The sequence below is a fragment of the Drosophila bipectinata genome, chromosome 3R (assembly GCF_030179905.1).
Source record: "Drosophila bipectinata strain 14024-0381.07 chromosome 3R, DbipHiC1v2, whole genome shotgun sequence".
Lineage (NCBI taxonomy): Eukaryota > Metazoa > Arthropoda > Insecta > Diptera > Drosophilidae > Drosophila > Drosophila bipectinata.
This window is the reverse complement of record NC_091739.1, coordinates 28875928-28889136: the sequence shown is the minus strand read 5'-3', so window position 1 is coordinate 28889136 and position 13209 is coordinate 28875928. Positions and strand designations below refer to the sequence as shown.

At 43.7% G+C, this 13209-nt stretch overlaps 4 protein-coding genes across 7 annotated transcripts; 3 read left to right on the top strand and 1 right to left on the bottom strand.

Moving 5' to 3' along the window:
* Positions 1-3686: 3686 nt before the first annotated feature.
* On the top strand, positions 3687-7052 carry tgo (Aryl hydrocarbon receptor nuclear translocator homolog tgo). Of its 2 annotated transcripts, none has more exons than XM_017233179.3 (2): positions 3687-3968; positions 4103-7052. In XM_017233179.3, exon 2 carries the CDS (start codon positions 4149-4151, stop codon positions 6090-6092), a length of 1944 nt encoding a protein of 647 aa, XP_017088668.1. In that variant the 5' UTR covers positions 3687-3968; positions 4103-4148; the 3' UTR covers positions 6093-7052. The 2 variants fall into 2 exon arrangements, with proteins under 2 accessions (XP_017088668.1, XP_017088667.1); XM_017233178.3 differs by having other exon boundaries at positions 3688-3968; positions 4098-7052.
* LOC108119805 (abasic site processing protein HMCES) lies at positions 6914-8445 on the bottom strand. The gene is made up of 3 exons (XM_017233185.3): positions 8297-8445; positions 7549-8248; positions 6914-7494 (listed from the first exon to the last, which is right to left on the bottom strand). The coding sequence occupies exons 1-3, from the start codon at positions 8314-8316 to the stop codon at positions 7084-7086; spliced, it is 1131 nt and encodes a 376-aa protein (XP_017088674.2). The 5' UTR covers positions 8317-8445; the 3' UTR covers positions 6914-7083.
* A 34-nt stretch (positions 8446-8479) lies between these two features.
* On the top strand, positions 8480-8880 carry Sf3b5 (splicing factor 3b subunit 5). Its single transcript, XM_017233186.3, has one exon. It carries the CDS (start codon positions 8565-8567, stop codon positions 8820-8822), a length of 258 nt encoding a protein of 85 aa, XP_017088675.1. The 5' UTR covers positions 8480-8564; the 3' UTR covers positions 8823-8880.
* Positions 8881-8971: 91 nt separating this feature from the next.
* Kcmf1 (Potassium channel modulatory factor 1) lies at positions 8972-13137 on the top strand. Of its 3 annotated transcripts, none has more exons than XM_017233183.3 (7): positions 8972-9101; positions 10296-10469; positions 10524-10948; positions 11173-11433; positions 11524-11802; positions 11873-12108; positions 12177-13137. In XM_017233183.3, exons 2-7 carry the CDS (start codon positions 10454-10456, stop codon positions 12769-12771), a joined length of 1812 nt encoding a protein of 603 aa, XP_017088672.2. In that variant the 5' UTR covers positions 8972-9101; positions 10296-10453; the 3' UTR covers positions 12772-13137. The 3 variants fall into 3 exon arrangements, with proteins under 3 accessions (XP_017088672.2, XP_017088671.2, XP_070137032.1); XM_017233182.3 differs by having other exon boundaries at positions 11524-11805; XM_070280931.1 differs by lacking the exon at positions 8972-9101 and adding an exon at positions 9810-10007 and having other exon boundaries at positions 11524-11805.
* Positions 13138-13209: the final 72 nt, after the last annotated feature.

Genomic DNA, 13209 nt, shown 5'->3' with positions numbered 1-13209 from the left:
ATTGAGATTTATTGATTTTGATGCAGATTTATTGAGAATCGATCTACAAATCAATTAAGGTATTCCGCTCCAGGATCAGATATATATTGGCAGAGATATAGACTTCACAGTGGACCATATCGACCTTCCCTTGCATTTTCCACATTTTGAAGGAGATCGATCCCCCAGAAATTTTGACAAAAAATCTGAAAAATATTTTGTATGCGGATTTTGATGTAGATTTATTGAGAATCGATCTACAAAACTATTAAGGTATTCCGCTCCAGGATCAGATAAATATTGTTAGAGATATAGACTTCACAGTGGACCGCATTGACCCTCCCATGCATTTTCCACATTTTGAAGGAGATCCCCCAGAAATTTTGACAAAAATTCTGAAAAATATTTTGTATGCGGATTTTGATGCAGATTTATTGAGAACCGATCTATAAATCGATTAAGGCATTCCGCTCCAGGATCAGATAAATATTAGCAGAGATATAGACTTCACTGTGGACCATAACGGCCCTCCCATGCATTTTCCACATTTCAAAGGGGATCACTCAAAAATTTTGACAAAAAATCTGAAAAATATTTTGTATGCGGATTTTGATGCAGATTTATTGAGAATCGATCTACAAATCGATTAAGGTATTCCGCTCCAGGATCAGATATATATTGGCAGAGATATAGACTTCACAGTGGACCATATCGATCTTCCCTTGCATTTTCCACATTTTGAAGGAGATCCCCCAGAAATTTTGACAAAAAATCTGAAAAATATTTTGTATGCGGATTTTGATGCAGATTTATTGAGAATCAATCTACAAATCGATTAAGGTATTCCTCTCCAGGATCAGATAAATATTGGCAGAGATACAGACTTCACAGTGGACCATAACGGCCCTCCCATGCATTTTCCACATTTCAAAGGGGATCACTCAAAAATTTTGACAAAAAATCTGAAAAATATTTTGTATGCGGATTTTGATGCAGATTTATTGAGAATCAATCTACAAATCGATTAAGGTATTCCTCTCCAGGATCAGATAAATATTGGCAGAGATACAGACTTCACAGTGGACCATAACGGCCCTCCCATGCATTTTCCACATTTCAAAGGGGATCACTCAAAAATTTTGACAAAAAATCTGAAAAATATTTTGTTGACAGATTTTGATGTAGATTTAATGAGAATCGATCTACAAATCGATTAAGGTATTCCGCTCCAGGATCAGATAAATATTGGCAGAGATATAGACTTCACAGTGGACCATATCGACCTTCCCTTGCATTTTCCACATTTTGAAGGAGATCCCCCAGAAATTTTGACAAAAAATCTGAAAAATATTTTGTATGCGGATTTTGATGCAGATTTATTGAGAATCAATCTACAAATCGATTAAGGTATTCCTCTCCAGGATCAGATAAATATTGGCAGAGATACAGACTTCACAGTGGACCATAACGGCCCTCCCTTGCATTTTCCACATTTCAAAGGGGATCACTCAAAAATTTTGACAAAAAATCTGAAAAATATTTTGTATGCGGATTTTGATGCAGATTTATTGAGAATCGATCTACAAATCGATTAAGGTATTCCGCTCCAGGATCAGATATATATTGGCAGAGATATAGACTTCACAGTGGACCATATCGATCTTCCCTTGCATTTTCCACATTTTGAAGGAGATCCCCCAGAAATTTTGACAAAAAATCTGAAAAATATTTTGTTGACAGATTTTGATGTAGATTTAATGAGAATCGATCTACAAATCGATTAAGGTATTCCGCTCCAGGATCAGATAAATATTGGCAGAGATATAGACTTCACAGTGGACCATATCGACCTTCCCTTGCATTTTCCACATTTTGAAGGGGATCACTCAAAAATTTTGACAAAAAATCTGAAAAATATTTTGTATGCGGATTTTGATGCAGATTTATTGAGAATCGATCTACAAATCGATTAAGGTATTCCGCTCCAGGATCAGATATATATTGGCAGAGATATAGACTTCACAGTGGACCATATCGATCTTCCCTTGCATTTTCCACATTTTGAAGGAGATCCCCCAGAAATTTTGACAAAAAATCTGAAAAATATTTTGTTGACAGATTTTGATGTAGATTTAATGAGAATCGATCTACAAATCGATTAAGGTATTCCGCTCCAGGATCAGATAAATATTGGCAGAGATATAGACTTCACAGTGGACCATATCGACCTTCCCTTGCATTTTCCACATTTTGAAGGAGATCCCCCAGAAATTTTGACAAAATATCTGAAAAATATTTTGTATGCGGATTTTGATGCAGATTTATTGAGAATCGATCTACAAATCGATTAAGGTATTCCGCTCCAGGTTCAGATATATATTGGCAGAGATATAGACTTCACAGTGGACCATATCGACCTTCCCTTGCATTTTCCACATTTTGAAGGAGATCCCCCAGAAATTTTGACAAAAAATCTGAAAAATATTTTGTATGCGGATTTTGATGCAGATTTATTGAGATTTGAGATTTGAGATTGAGATTTATTGATTTTGATGCAGATTTATTGAGAATCGATCTACAAATCGATTAAGGTATTCCGCTCCAGGATCAGATATATATTGGCAGAGATATAGACTTCACAGTGGACCATATCGATCTTCCCTTGCATTTTCCACATTTTGAAGGAGATCGATCCCCCAGAAATTTTGACAAAAAATCTGAAAAATATTTTGTATGCGGATTTTGATGTAGATTTATTGAGAATCGATCTACAAAACTATTAAGGTATTCCGCTCCAGGATCAGATAAATATTGTTAGAGATATAGACTTCACAGTGGACCGCATTGACCCTCCCATGCATTTTCCACATTTTGAAGGGGATCCCCCAGAAATTTTGACAAAAATTCTGAAAAATATTTTGTATGCGGATTTTGATGCAGATTTATTGAGAATCAATCTACAAATCGATTAAGGTATTCCTCTCCAGGATCAGATAAATATTGGCAGAGATACAGACTTCACAGTGGACCATAACGGCCCTCCCATGCATTTTCCACATTTCAAAGGGGATCACTCAAAAATTTTGACAAAAAATCTGAAAAATATTTTGTATGCGGATTTTGATGCAGATTTATTGAGAATCGATCTACAAATCGATTAAGGTATTCCGCTCCAGGATCAGATATATATTGGCAGAGATATAGACTTCACAGTGGACCATATCGATCTTCCCTTGCATTTTCCACATTTTGAAGGAGATCGATCCCCCAGAAATTTTGACAAAAAATCTGAAAAATATTTTGTATGCGGATTTTGATGTAGATTTATTGAGAATCGATCTACAAAACTATTAAGGTATTCCGCTCCAGGATCAGATAAATATTGTTAGAGATATAGACTTCACAGTGGACCGTATTGACCCTCCCTTGCATTTTCCACATTTTGAAGGGGATCCCCCAGAAATTTTGACAAAAATTCTGAAAAATATTTTGTTGGCGGATTTTGATGCAGATTTATTGAGAATCGGTCTACAAATCGATAAAGGTATTCCGCTCCAGGATCAGATAAATATTGGCAGAGATATACTAGGCTTCACAGTGGCCCATATCGACCCATGTATTTTCCACATTTTGAAGGGGATCCCTCAGAAATTTTGACAAAACATCTGAAAAAATCTAAATTGTAAAGTAGAACATATCTAAGATATATCCAGAATATAGGACAATGTTCTTAAATTTTTGTTGACCGCGAAAGTATTGGTAGATTTAGTATCGGCTGTGTTATCGATGTTTTTTCCACATCGTGAGTGAAATAATTTTGCTACCGCGAGTTGGCAGCCCAAGCGACATTTCGATATAAATATACTGCACGCAGTAAACAGAGATTTTATCGTGTAGTTGAAAAGAGCTGATTAAAGGTGTTAAACGCGCATTAAATAGGCAGTTCGAAGTGCTTGAATGTCCACATAACAATATTAACTATTAGAAGTGTAAGTAAGAAAAGAGCAATCAAGGGAAAACTGTTTTCTCGCTATTTTCAAGTACACACACACACAACGTAGACAAAATACTAACCCTTACCCCGCCCCTTGCTCTCTTTTCCACGAACCTTTTTCCAGAGCAGAGGCGACCTAAATTGTTGAAACATTTTCTAATTACGCATTCCGATCATGGATGAGGCGAACATACAGGACAAGGAGCGGTTCGCGAGCCGCGAGAATCACTGTGAGATCGAGCGACGGCGTCGCAACAAGATGACGGCCTACATCACGGAACTTTCGGATATGGTGCCCACCTGCAGTGCCTTGGCCCGTAAACCGGATAAATTAACTATCCTTCGCATGGCAGTGGCTCACATGAAGGCCCTTAGGGGGACAGGGAACACTAGCAGTGACGGCACCTACAAACCATCATTTTTAACCGATCAGGAACTTAAGCATCTTATCCTGGAGGCGGCGGATGGCTTTCTTTTTGTTGTGTCCTGCGATTCGGGACGTGTAATCTACGTGTCTGACTCTGTCACTCCGGTGCTGAACTACACCCAGAGCGATTGGTATGGTACCAGCTTGTATGAGCACATTCATCCCGACGATCGCGAAAAGATCCGAGAACAGTTGTCCACACAGGAATCGCAGAACGCTGGGCGCATCCTGGATCTCAAATCTGGAACAGTTAAAAAGGAAGGTCACCAGTCAAGTATGAGACTGAGTATGGGTGCTCGTCGGGGCTTCATCTGCCGCATGCGTGTGGGAAATGTTAACTCCGACTCCATGGTTTCCGGGCATCTAAATCGTCTGAAGCAGCGAAACTCGCTGGGGCCGTCCAGGGATGGATCTAATTATGCTGTCGTCCATTGCACTGGTTACATCAAGAACTGGCCGCCCACTGACATGTTCCCTAACATGCATATGGAGCGGGATGTTGACGACATGAGCTCGCACTGTTGCCTAGTAGCTATTGGACGCCTTCAGGTTACCTCCACGGCCGCCAACGACATGAGTGGATCCAATAATCAGAGTGAGTTTATAACACGCCACGCTATGGATGGAAAGTTTACATTTGTGGATCAGAGGGTACTGAATATTTTGGGTTATACACCGACGGAATTGCTTGGGAAGATTTGCTATGATTTCTTCCACCCAGAGGACCAGAGCCACATGAAGGAAAGCTTCGATCAGGTCTTGAAGCAGAAGGGTCAGATGTTTTCTCTTTTATACAGAGCTAGGGCTAAGAATGCTGAGTATGTCTGGCTGCGCACTCAAGCTTACGCCTTCCTGAATCCGTACACTGACGAAGTAGAGTACATTGTGTGCACCAATAGCTCAGGGAAGACCATGCACGGTGCTCCCTTGGATGCAGCGGCTGCTCATACGCCAGAGCAAGTGCAGCAACAACAGCAGGAGCAGCATGTGTATGTTCAAGCAGCACCCGGAGTGGATTACGCCAGGAGAGAGCTCACTCCTGCAGGTAGCGCTACCAACGATGGCATGTACCAGACACATATGCTGGCCATGCAGGCCCCCACGCCCCAACAGCAACAGCAGCAGCAACAACAGCAACAGAGGCCAGGATCAGCCCAAACTACGCCCGTAGGTTACACCTACGATACCACGCATTCACCATACAGTGCTGGCGGCGGAGGACCCTCCCCGTTGGCCAAAATCCCTAAGTCGGGTACCTCACCGACACCTGTGGCTCCCAATTCCTGGGCCGCACTGCGTCCCCAGCAACAACAACAACAGCAGCCGGTGACTGAAGGCTATCAATACCAACAAACAAGCCCGGCCCGGTCCCCAAGTGGACCAACTTACACCCAATTGAGTGCCGGCAACGGAAACCGACAGCAGCCACAGCCAGGAGCATATCAGGCGGCTCCCCCGCCACCACCGCCCAATGCGCCGGGCATGTGGGATTGGCAGCAGGCCGGTGGCCACCCACACCCTGCGCATCCTACGGCACATCCGCACCATCCACACGCTCATCCTGGAGGACCGGCCGTTGCAGGCCAGCCGCAGGGCCAGGAGTTCTCCGACATGCTTCAGATGTTGGACCACAGTGCGCCGACAACTTTCGAGGATCTGAACATCAATATGTTTAGCACCCCATTCGAGTAATCCAGAATTATTTTTCTGTCCATTTTCCTCCTATTTTCTGCCCCACTGTCTCTCTTAATCACTTCTCAAGTGCAATCCATCAGAAAATTGTTGAAATAATTCAGCCAAACGCATGCAAATTGTAATCTCGTAAATAGCATTTTAAGTACATAACGGTAGTCACGTACACGATTCTGATATCTTTATTTTTGAGACCCTAATCTTTTCCACAGCTCTGCCCCGTCCCCTCCCATTTTACAACTTACCCGTGCAAAGTATTTACATATTAAGTTTTACGATTGCTTGTCGTAATAAAAGGGAATGTATACATTGCTATATAGCCCATGAATTCTAAACTTTCTCATCGATTCTATAGGATTAGGTTTATGTGTGACGACACGCTTCATGCTGTATTTCACTTGTATTTCTCATCAAGCAAATTTCAATGTTCATGCAACGTACATATACATATATAAATATACAATTCATAGTATAATAAACAAATAGATAATTGTAAGAAGCCACAATTGCACCACTTCCCCAACAGCAACCTTTAACATTGACACCATTTCCTATTAATTTTGCTCATTTTGTGCAAATTAAATTCGGAGAATATGAACAAAAAAAACGTAATATACATATACACACAAATTTGCTTCATGTGCAGCTTTCATTTTTGTTTTAATTGCATTTTATGCAGCGAAAACGAAAACTTGTAAGCTCAATACAGTGGCGCTATAAATTAAATCGCCGCATAATCGCGCACAACGATACAAGACCCCCATTCATTCAATCCCAAGTTCAAACATAAAACTAGTTAATTAAGCTTTACTCCAAGAACAAAATTTTAAACAAATCTTTAGTCGCTAAGTTCCACTTTTTGTAATTAAGCTGCAACAACGATGATAATGCTTACATTTTTGGGTATTGAGAGAAAAATTTCGGTTTTTAATGGAAATAAACTTAATGTCCTACAAACTATTTATAGAAACGTTTTCGAATTTTGTTTGATCTATCGCTCGCCCGATTTTACGTCGGTGTCACTGCTACCCGCACTCTGCTGAAGAGTCTTCTTTGAGTCCCGAAACCGGGGCCTCTTGGCTGGACTACCAGTGGGGGAGCTATCGGAACACTTTCGCTTCGCCTCGCTCTGTTTATCCTGCTCCTCATCGTCACTAGGATCACTCTGCTCTGCTTTGATCTGCTCCTCCCGCTTTTTGCGGACATTCAGCCACGCCATCATTGTCTTATTCATCGGCGGCTTCGCTGGTTTGGCAGCTAGCTCCATAGGTTTGTTGCATTCTTCGCTCTTGTTGCGAGAATTATTCACCAGCTTCGTCACTCGGTGCCATTGCAAGGATTGGGCTGGCCGTAAGGTGGCCAAGGCTTCAGAGTCGCTAACTCGCTTAAAGTCTAGCCAATCCTGAAATAAAAATGAGTTTCAGTGAAGGCTTTTGTTGATGTAGTTCTGACCCACATTCATCTGCTCTTCGGTTTCAAGGATGGCCGGCATCCGGTAGTGCATCCAGGACATTATCTTGCTGGACTGAAAGGTGATAATACTGTAACTGTACATCTTGTCGCCACTCTCGTCCTCCCACACGTCAAAAAGTCCAGCCATGCGTAAAAGTTTTACATCCGCAGGAGACCAGGTACTTTTATCGTAGATCTTGGCATCGCCTTGTTGAGGAACGTATACCAGGTAGGCTTCTCTTTCGGATGGCTTTTTGGCAGGGCCAGCAGTCTGCCATTCGTAGAAACCCTCACAAACGACGACACAACGCTGGCCACGTTTAAAGGGACCGCGATACAATTTAGAATCCATCAGGTGCTCCAGTCGGCAGTTGTTGGTGGTGAGTCCATGCCGCTTGTAATCGCCCTTGTGCCAGAAGGGTATCATGCCCCACATCATAGGCATCACTACCCTGGAGCACTTCTGGTCATCGGCGTCGGAAAAGTGCGCAGCAGATACTATTACGGGAGTGATGTCGGTGGGAGCAATGTTATATGATGCCTGGTAGCGCCGTCCCAAGTTAAACTCCGCCCGCCACTCAGGAGTTTCCATGCGAGAATCATATTCTTCCTTGACAGCATCTTCCTTTGGAGTGTCCGGTTCTTTTTTGACTGTTTTTTTGGGATACTTGCAGGCGCAAAGCACCTCGTCCGGATCTAGAGTCCTGAATATTCGATTAAGGAAGACTCAACCAAGTGTTTTAACTTCTTACAAGCAAGTGCGACCACACATTAGCGTAGGTTTGAAGAAAAACTTATTATTTAACTAGTTATTTTCGTAACTAAAAAAAGTAAACAAAATATGTTCCAAGGCGGTCGGATAAATCTACCACCTCTTATCTAAATACTAAAATTTTTGTTTTGGTATTTTTCCCAAAGTAACTCTTTTTCTCAGCACCCAAACTGGTCACACTTAACAAAAAGTCAAAACAATTCGCTCCGTTCCGGTTTCTTGAGACAATTTAAAAGAATTTATAAATCATGGGAGAACGCTACAACATTCACAGCCAGTTGGAACATCTTCAGAGCAAGTACATCGGTACAGGACACGCGGACACTACCAAATTCGAATGGCTAACCAATCAGCACCGTGATTCCCTCGCCAGCTACATGGGACATTACGATATACTCAATTATTTCGCCATTGCTGAAAATGAATCAAAAGCGCGTGTACGGTTCAACCTCATGGAGCGGATGCTGCAGCCATGTGGACCTCCACCAGAAAAGCTAGAAGATTAATCAATAATAACTAGAATTTACAAATAAAAACAAGCATTTTCAAGGGCTGAATAGACAATTTTTTTCGTGGTGGAGAAGCTGGACCGATAGTATCGGTCATTTTTCAGGGCTGTTGGCTCGTATATTGAAAATAGGTATTTTTCTTTCATCGAAGCGCGGTCTTACTGCAGGTCAGGAAAAGCTTTTCACTCGATATAACTTATTTTCGTTTTAATTAATAATTTTCGAATGATAGTGTTTTAAAACAATCATTGGAAAATATATGCCACACTAATCAATGTACGTTGACGGGTATTCGAATATAATGGGGTCTTCCCGGTAACCCCAAAAACTGTGAACAAAAAAACTGCAATGCAATATACAGCAGCAGTCACAACAACAATAACACATCAAACGGGATGCATATAGGCTGTGCGAAAATTCGCGGTGAACAAAAGATATCCCAGCGCAATTTGCAATTGCGTAGAACAAAAATTCGTATGTGCACACAGACACACACCAGTGCAAAAAATGGGGTCTGTGTTTTGCGGTATAAGTGTAAGCGAATTGCGCGCCGATGAATAATGAAAAATGAATGCCAAAACCAGGCGACGCATAAACTTATAAATAGTGACAAATCACAACCTTAAGCAGGCCTACTGTTATTTCCCAGCTGCCCAATCAGCCTGTCTGCCCAAAGTTCTCGCAAAAGCTCCACATTGCAGCCTGTAACTATTCGGATTTCCGCCACTGTGGGCTGACGAATAAAAAAAATTGCACGCGGCGTTGCCAGACAGGCACGAGAAAAAGCGTAATTCACTAACTAAGAACCCGAGTGCCCATGGCATGATTAATAAAAGTCTGCAAATTTCCCCGAGTGGCTGAGAATGTTTATAAACAATCATTAATGTTTGTCCAAGGATAAATTTGCGAATTTGCACCGCGAGGTTCCCACAGTCGTACGGCAACACTTGCGCATATCTGCGCTTTGGTTTTCCGTGGCAGGCGACGAGGGGTTAAGGGGACGTAGAGGGATGCAAAAAGCCCACGACATCGTCGAGTCGAAAATTTTCGCGAAACCAAAAAGATAAAAATAAATGTTTACTGTGCTGCAAGAGCTAAGGCATCCGACGGGTAGCAGGGAAAATTGTAATTAACCCTCTACCCCGCCACCCGGCATTCTCACCCCCGCCCAACGTGTTAAATGTAATTTTTCGATGGCTGGCGCTCGATTGTATTGAATAATTCGCTGGCCCAAAGTGGGTTGATGGGAGCGGGAGTGCGGGGGAGTCTCATTTTTTGTGTGTGCTTCTCTTTGCCTTTCGAAAAAAACAGGGGAAGCGAAAGAACCGTAATCGTGAAAGCACGGTGCGAAATAAATAGAAGAGAAAAGAAAAGAAATGCAAAGAGAAATGTGAGGCCCAGGGAAAACAAAAGAAAATACTGCCAGGTCCCCTCTTTGTTTTTCAATGATTAATTCCTGCATCATTGCAGCTCCTCCTCGTCTAAATCTTGGTGGCACAGACCCGAACCCGAACAGCAGCACATTGGAGTCATAGCGCATTGAAAGAAAACTGAAAAGCAATCTTCAGCGGGAGAGACTCTCCTGAACGCGTGGAAGTGGAAGCGAAGCTTACTGCCGCTGCCAAATAATGAGTCGACATGAAGGTAAGTCCTTTGGAAAAGACAAACTATTACTGGGATATAACTAAGTCCTTTCAGGCGTCAGCTGCGATTCATGTCTTAAGAGCAACTTTAACGGAAGGAGATACAAGTGCTTGATTTGCTATGACTATGATCTGTGCGCCGACTGTTACGAGGATGGCGTCACTTCCACGCGCCATTTGGTCGAGCACCCCATGCAGTGCATTCTTACCCGCTCCGACATCGAGCTGTACTTTGGCGGCGAGATGCTAACCTCTGATCAGCCACAGAGTTTCACGTGTCCCTACTGCAAGAAAATGGGCTTCAGTGACGCCACCTTGCTGGAGCACGTCTCCGCCGAGCACACGGAGACCAGTCTGGAAGTGGTCTGTCCGGTCTGTGCCGGTCTGCCGGGCGGGGAGCCGAATCTAGTCACAGACGACTTCGCCGGTCACCTTACACTGGAACACAGGCAGGGACCGCGCGAGCTCATTTCCTTTCTGATATCCTTTTCAAAACATTTCGAGAGAATAATATCTTATTTGCTAAGCAAAGAAAAAAAAATATTACTATTTATTTATATTTTAATCAATTATCTTAAACGTGCTGCAGATAATGATATTATTTAAAATGTATTTTCGCAGCGCAGTTCTCAAATAGGTTCTTAATATTTATATAATATTTTTCCCCACTTTACAATTGGGTAACCTTAACCTATAGACTATACGACGAGCCTTCGGCCATCCGTCATGGTGGTGGAGTGCGTCGGATTCCCGGACGCACCCTCGGAGGACCGCGGACAAGGCGCTCCAACATGCACTTCAGCTCGTCGAGCGGACTGTCGGCCTTGTCGCCCTCGGGTCGGGAATCTGTTGATCCCATTGCAGAACTGTTGTCGCAGCTTTCCGGAGTGAGGAGGGGTGGTCCGCCTACGTCGCAGCTGCAACAGCTACAGATGCAGATGCAGTTGGATCGTCAGCAGGTGACGGTAAGGGATAGCTAGAAGCATCTATTATATTTGTGTGTATAAGGAAACTGCGACTTTTGTTGGCTTATTTTTGCGCTTGCATTATTTTAGGCATCGCGCCAAATCGATCGGCTGCCAAGGCGTGCGCATCCCATAGCCTCAACATCGAACTTGAATGCAGCCATGGCCGAAGTGATCAGCGGTGGAACAGGAAACGGAGGCGGAGGAAGCGGCGCAGTTGGAAGTGGTAGTGGTGGCGGCAGCGGAGGCACCGCTCCGCCCAACCTGCGCACCACTGAGTGGCCAGTGACAGCGAGCTTCTCGACATCAGCCAGCAATCACTCGCAGACTCAGTCGAGTCTGGCCCCCAACAGCCTCAATGCTAGAGAAGTAGTTCGTCCCGCAGTAGTTCAATCCCATGAATCAGATGTCCACTAATTCCCATTGTCTCGTTATACAGGCGGTCGGCACTAGCACCAGTGGCACCAATACCCTGGGCATCAGTGTAGGTGTTGGCGGAACGGCCAACGGCAATGGAGCAGGATCGACCGGAATAGGAGTCGTTGGTGGAGCTAATGGTCAGGCAGTCGGCCAGGTGGGAGCGCCAGCCGGCGAGACCCTTTTGCTGTCTCAGTTCATGCAGCCTACGCTTACTGAGGCTGAGTGGGCGAACTTGGAGCGCAAGCGGGGAGAACGGTAACTAAATGGATTTCTGCCAAACTCACCAAGCTTTTTTTCTAATTATTTTAAATATTTTATTTTAGTTCCATGTTTGTGCAGTCGCTTATGCTGTCGATGCTCTGCACTGAGGCACTGGACTTGAATGACTCCGATGAGAGCTTGAGCAAGAGTGATAATGTAAATAAGGGGCAACAACAACAGCAGCAGGATGACGCCGAGGCGGAGACGCTGCTGAATAACAACGCCGACGTGGAGCAGCAACCACAACCGGCGATGGTGCGACAGGTGAATCAAATGCAACAAACCTCACCAGAGGACTTTGTGTGCGATGAGTATCGCTACAAAAACAAAAAGGCCAACACAACACAAAGCGGCGCGGCAAGTGGCGTTGGAGGAGGAGGTCTAGGGGGAGGCGGGGGAGCGGTCGCAGGACCAGGAGCCGCTGCTGCTCCGGGGGGTGGAAGTACCGGCGGAGCTGGCAGCAAGCCAACGGCTGACAGAGGCATTGAGAGGCGGGGCGGAGGGCGGCCACCGCCAGCAGAAATGGCCACGGGATCGCAGCAGCCTCAGCAGCAACAGTCCACGGCCAATACTGCGGCATCCCAGCAGAAATACAAACAAAACGCTAATGGTGCGGCGGCGACAGCTAACACAAATCAAATTCCCGACACTAGGTAGTGCCTCTGATGATGTTCACCAAGAGATGCATCAACATCAACAACCACACAACAACTACAACAATAGAAGCCACACCCAATGTAGCTGCAGCATCCACAACAAATCTATCACATCCACCACCACAAACATAGCAAACAGCAACCGAATAAAACAGAAAGATCAGCAGCCACAGTGGAACTAAAACCAACACAGCCGTATAAGTAACAAGTAAACCGTAGTGGAGGATAGCTGCTGCTCCGGAGGAATCCGATTCGTCTTAAGCAGTTGCTGGCGTGTCCGCCGCAGCAATTTCGTCAAAAGGAAAACTATATTATGTATCGTTTATTAAATATATTAAAATTTATATAATTATAAAAAATGAGAGGAGATGTGTGCAGCAAGAAAAATTATTGTAATCATTGAATTAATTATAATTTAAAGAAACCACAAAAACAAAAA

Excerpts from the sequence above, each read along its gene's own strand:
- tgo (XM_017233179.3), top strand. The coding sequence starts at position 4,149 with ATGGATGAGGCGAACATACAGGACAAGGAGCGGTTCGCGAGCCGCGAG.
- Kcmf1 (XM_017233182.3), top strand. Across the intron at positions 10,949-11,172 it reads GCGAGCTCATTTCCTTTCTG|GACGAGCCTTCGGCCATCCG; the intron begins ATATCCTTTTCA and ends TATAGACTATAC. Across the intron at positions 11,806-11,872 it reads GCCTCAATGCTAGAGAAGTA|GCGGTCGGCACTAGCACCAG; the intron begins GTTCGTCCCGCA and ends CTCGTTATACAG.
- Sf3b5 (XM_017233186.3), top strand. The coding sequence starts at position 8,565 with ATGGGAGAACGCTACAACATTCACAGCCAGTTGGAACATCTTCAGAGC.
- LOC108119805 (XM_017233185.3), bottom strand. The coding sequence starts at position 8,316 with ATGTGTGGTCGCACTTGCTT. Across the intron at positions 8,249-8,296 it reads ATGTGTGGTCGCACTTGCTT|GACTCTAGATCCGGACGAGG; the intron begins GTAAGAAGTTAA and ends TCGAATATTCAG. Across the intron at positions 7,495-7,548 it reads AAACCGAAGAGCAGATGAAT|GATTGGCTAGACTTTAAGCG; the intron begins GTGGGTCAGAAC and ends TTTTTATTTCAG.